This window comes from Nicotiana tomentosiformis, chromosome 8 (assembly GCF_000390325.3).
Source record: "Nicotiana tomentosiformis chromosome 8, ASM39032v3, whole genome shotgun sequence".
Lineage (NCBI taxonomy): Eukaryota > Viridiplantae > Streptophyta > Magnoliopsida > Solanales > Solanaceae > Nicotiana > Nicotiana tomentosiformis.
This window is the reverse complement of record NC_090819.1, coordinates 144,522,353-144,526,996: the sequence shown is the minus strand read 5'-3', so window position 1 is coordinate 144,526,996 and position 4,644 is coordinate 144,522,353. Positions and strand designations below refer to the sequence as shown.

Sequence of the window (4,644 nt, the reverse complement as noted above, 5' to 3'; positions counted from 1 at the left end):
GATGGCTCTCCTCAGTCCTGGATGACGAAATCCGAGATTCCTCGTCGTCTGAGTCCTAACATCATATGAGAATAGGTGGGAACATTTATTTACAAAAATGAGAGCGCTAGAATACCAAGACTTTATATACGAAGTGCATTCAAAGGTAAATTATTTGTTCCAAACACCTGGTTGGATCATTACCCATATATCATAAACAAATCATTCAACAATGGTCATGAGGGCAAATAAGTCGTCAAGAAATACCAGTCTCACATTGCGATGATTGAAAACGCGCTCAACATCTGGCCCTCTGATCTCTACAAATATCTCATTGCCAAGGTCAAATGAAAGAACGCTACAATCATTAGAAGTACAACTCCCGCCGCATAGTAGCCAATAATAAGTTCCATTAAAATAAGCAGTACCAAAGGCTTCTACACAGAATTCATGTATGATATTTGTAGGTTCAAGAATTCTCCACGAATCCCTAGAACAAGAATAGACTGTTGCATATTGTCGAGGGATAATATGATTTATGATGTCATCCCAAAAGGACCAAAACCAAACAACCTTGTAATCATTAGTCATGGGATCTAAACCGAAACCAAACTGACGGTCCATTTGAGTGAAAGATAGTTGAAGCTCGAAGTTGGCTGCAGGAAGGGGTCTCACTTCCCTGGTGGCAAGATTCCACAATGACAAGGAGATGTTGAATATGCTGCCATCAATTTCTCGCTCCAACAAAAATAAGCCATCCATGGAACCTAAAAGGTATGTCATACCTCTAAAGCCCTGGAGATAATCAGGTAAATTTTCAATTACAACAGCAGCTGAAGCCGAAAAAAAGTGATTGGAGGGGAATCATTTAGGGCACTATGATCATAAATCAAGATTTGAGGGGATTTTCTCTTGCTGTTCCAATTCATGTGTTCTCTGATGAAGCTATGGCTCTTCATTATCTCGTACCAGTTCTTGCAGACGCATTTGAATCGCAACAAGGACTCCACTGGCAAACTGAGTAGAATATCCACCGTAAATCCTCAGGGAAAGGTCGACTACCATTACCACTAGTGGCCATAATAGTTTCGGCCTTTGGGTACAGAGAGAGACAGAGAAAGAGAGAGAGAAGGGCAAATCGATCTGTTTTTTTTTTGTTTTTTTTTCCTGCTAATAGGCAGAGGTTTAGATGGAGTGAGTTACCGGTTCTTCCTCTATAATATATTCCCTATTCTTTTAGACATCACTAATTATTCTCTTTAATTACTACCATTAGATGGAGTGCCTTATTATTCGATTTTTTTTTATCATTAAACTCCTCATTTAGTATTCTTCTGGGTTTAGGAGAGGTATTACTATTCAATTATATTTGTTCTACCTTTTCCTTCTGAATGGGGTACTAGTTTTATTGTATGTGTATTATATATGTTCCCATATCATGATTAAATATTAAATATTAAATATTAACATAGATATATATTTAATAATATATTTGAATTATAAAATAAAGGTTTTTTGAAATATGAATATTTCTAAAAATTGGTGAATGTTGATCATATTTATGGAGCTTGATAGAAGAAGGAATCTTATGTTGCAGAAGTTCTTGAAGGTCTTATTGTAATTTTAGAAACTTAGATGGACTTGTATGAGATAGTTTAGCTAGAGTTTGTGTCACGACCCAAAATCTCACCTGTCGTGATGGTGCCTATCTCAATACTAGGCAAGCCGAAAATCTAAATAAACCACCATATCTTTTAAATTTTAAAATAAATAATTAAATTCGGCAGAAGAAATCTCACAATTTCAAATATAACACTCCCAAAATCCGGTGTCACTAAGTACATAAGCATCTAAATGAATACAAAGTTTGACTGGTAAAATCACTGTCCGAAATATAGAACAGTACATTAACTAAACAAGAAGGGAATCAAGTATGCGATCTTCAAGCAGCTACCTTGATAGTCTCCAACGGAAAGAACTCTGAATTCTAACAGCCTTCGTATCCGGGAGCACCTGGATCTGCACACGAGGTGCAGAGTGTAGTATGAGTACAACTAACTCAATAAGTAACAAGACTAACCTCTGGGCTGAAAAAAATGACGAGCTTTGCAGGTACAGTCCAGTAAAAATAATGGTACAAAATGTAGGCATGTTTTCAAATTTAACAGTTAAACTCAGTACAAGTGAAATAGATCAATATTGTACGATATGAAGAATATGACATCTTAGTAAAAGGGCATCATGTAAATACTGGTCACAAATTATCCGGCCATTCGGTACTGTTTATGGCCAATCCAACCCAGGCTGTTCTAACCCGTATATAAATACACATCGACTGACAGTCAGTCACCCAGTACCGTATAAGGCCAATCCAGCCCTGAGATAATTTTATTCCCAAATATAACTGATACGGACAAGATCCATGTCCACGTAAACTCATTACAATACAAAAGAGTAAGGCAAGTCCATGCCCTGGGAAATCCATCCTGAATATATATAATCATCTACGCTCAATGGGGGTGTACAGACTCCGAATGGGCTCCTTCAACCCAAGAGTAATACAAAGCCAATATGGCCTACTACAGGCAACCAGTCCCGATCCGTATAATAACAAAGCCTATAAGGTCTACTGCAGGCGGGCAGCCCCGATCCATAAAATAGTAAAGCCTATAAGGCCTGTTGCAGGCGGGCAACCCCGATCCATGTAATAATAATGTATAAAGCCATTATGGCCTGCTACATTGTGCAGATCAATCCCATAAATATTCTCATAATGGACAATTATTACTGAGTGTGAAATGTATATTTTAGAACAATTAATTCAAAAGCAACACGACCCTATGGGTCCTAAAATATCGGCACATAGCCTAAACATGATCTTTATTATGAGCCTCAGCTCAATTCCTCTAACACGTGCCACATATTCATATAATAACATGATTCTTTAATTTTACAACTGCACAGGATTTATTCAAGACAAAATTTATATTGTTCACGTCCACATGCTCGTCACCTATCATAAGTGTCACCTCCAAACAATTTATATCATACCAAATTCGGGGATTCATACCCTCATAACCAAGTTTAGAAGTGTTACTTACCTCAAACCGTATAGTTCTTTACTCCGTTATCCCTTTTACTCGTGAATTGGCCTCCAAACGCCTCGAATCTAGCCACAAATAATTCGATTCGGTCAATAACATTTATTGAATTAATTCCATATGAAAATATAATTTTTCCAAAAAAATCTGAAATTTAACTCAAAAATCGCATGTGGGACTCACGTCTCGGAACCCAACAAAAGTTACAAAATATGAACACCCAACCAACCATGAGTCCAACCATACAAATTTCACCAAATTCCGACATCAACTCGACCCTCAAATCTTCAATTAAAGTCATTGAAGATTTTTACCATTTTTAACCCAATCTTTACCCATTTGAACTCAACAATCTTTCCATAAACCTTATTGATATGTATAATTAATACTATTACACCCAAGAATCATACTCTTAATCACCCATATTTACCCAAACTCGAAATAGAAGACTAGGGGTTAGAACCTTACCTCTTGGGCAGAGATCTTGTGATATTTCCTTGTTGGATTTCAAAGCTTGAACAAGATATTGATGAACAAAGCACTTGAGATTCTTCCTCTCTCTAGAACACTCTCCCTTCCTTTAAAATAATGTCAGATTTTTGCTCCAAAATGAGTCCCAAAGCCTATTTATCAAAATAGGGTTGAGTTATGAAAATAGAAAAATTAACCCTCCGAAAGCAGGTCTACGGTCGCATAATGGACCGCAGAATGGGTATGCGGTTCGCAAAATGGTAGGTGCCCAGAACTAGGCAGTTTTGGCCCATTCTGCGACCAGTTTGCAGTCGTAGAAGCACTTTTGCGATCACAGAATTATTCTGCGATCACAGAATTGTTGTAGATTCTTATTTTTCCATCCTTTGGTAATTTGGTCATAACTTCTTGTAAGAATGTCCAAATAATGAACGGTTTGAAGGGTTAGAAACTAGACTCAAAGATCTTTCATTTGATAGGTAATAAACTATATAAATCTTTATATCATGAGAGTTATGCTCATTTGAAGTTAGGTCTTGTGCAAACTCACTTGAAACTTTAGTCTATTATGAAATTTCCAACTTCTACATTCGATGCCGAAACTTATCGAATCAAGTCCGATTGACCTCAAATTTTGCACAAAAGTCATAAATGATATAACGGACCTATTCCAATTTCCAGAATCGGATTCTGACCCCGATATCAAAAAGTCAACCTCCCAGTCAAACTTTCCAAAAATTAAACTTTCGCCATTTCAAGCATAATTCCACTACGGACCTCCAAATAATTTCCGGACATACTCCTAAGTCCATAATCACCATACGGAGCTATTGGAATCATCAAAACTCTATTCCGAGGTCATTTAAACATAAATCAACATTTGGTCAACTATTTCAACTTAAGCTTCCAACTTGAATTTCATTTTTCCAAGCTAACTCCGAAATACCTTAAATCCAAAACCGACAATTCACAAAAGTCATAATGCCTCATAGGAAGTTTTTCAAGACTTTAAATAGTTGATAGGAGCGTAAATGCTCAAAATGACTGGTCGGGTCGTTACAATCTCCCCCACTTAAACATACGTTCATCTTCG

At 36.9% G+C, this 4,644-nt stretch overlaps 1 protein-coding gene across 1 annotated transcript; it reads right to left on the bottom strand.

The window, feature by feature from the left end:
- Nucleotides 1-201: 201 nt before the first annotated feature.
- LOC104119400 (F-box/kelch-repeat protein At3g06240-like) lies at nt 202-1,044 on the bottom strand. Its single transcript, XM_070184333.1, has 2 exons — nt 949-1,044; nt 202-774 (listed from the first exon to the last, which is right to left on the bottom strand). Exons 1-2 carry the CDS (start codon nt 1,042-1,044, stop codon nt 202-204), a joined length of 669 nt encoding a protein of 222 aa, XP_070040434.1.
- Nucleotides 1,045-4,644: the final 3,600 nt, after the last annotated feature.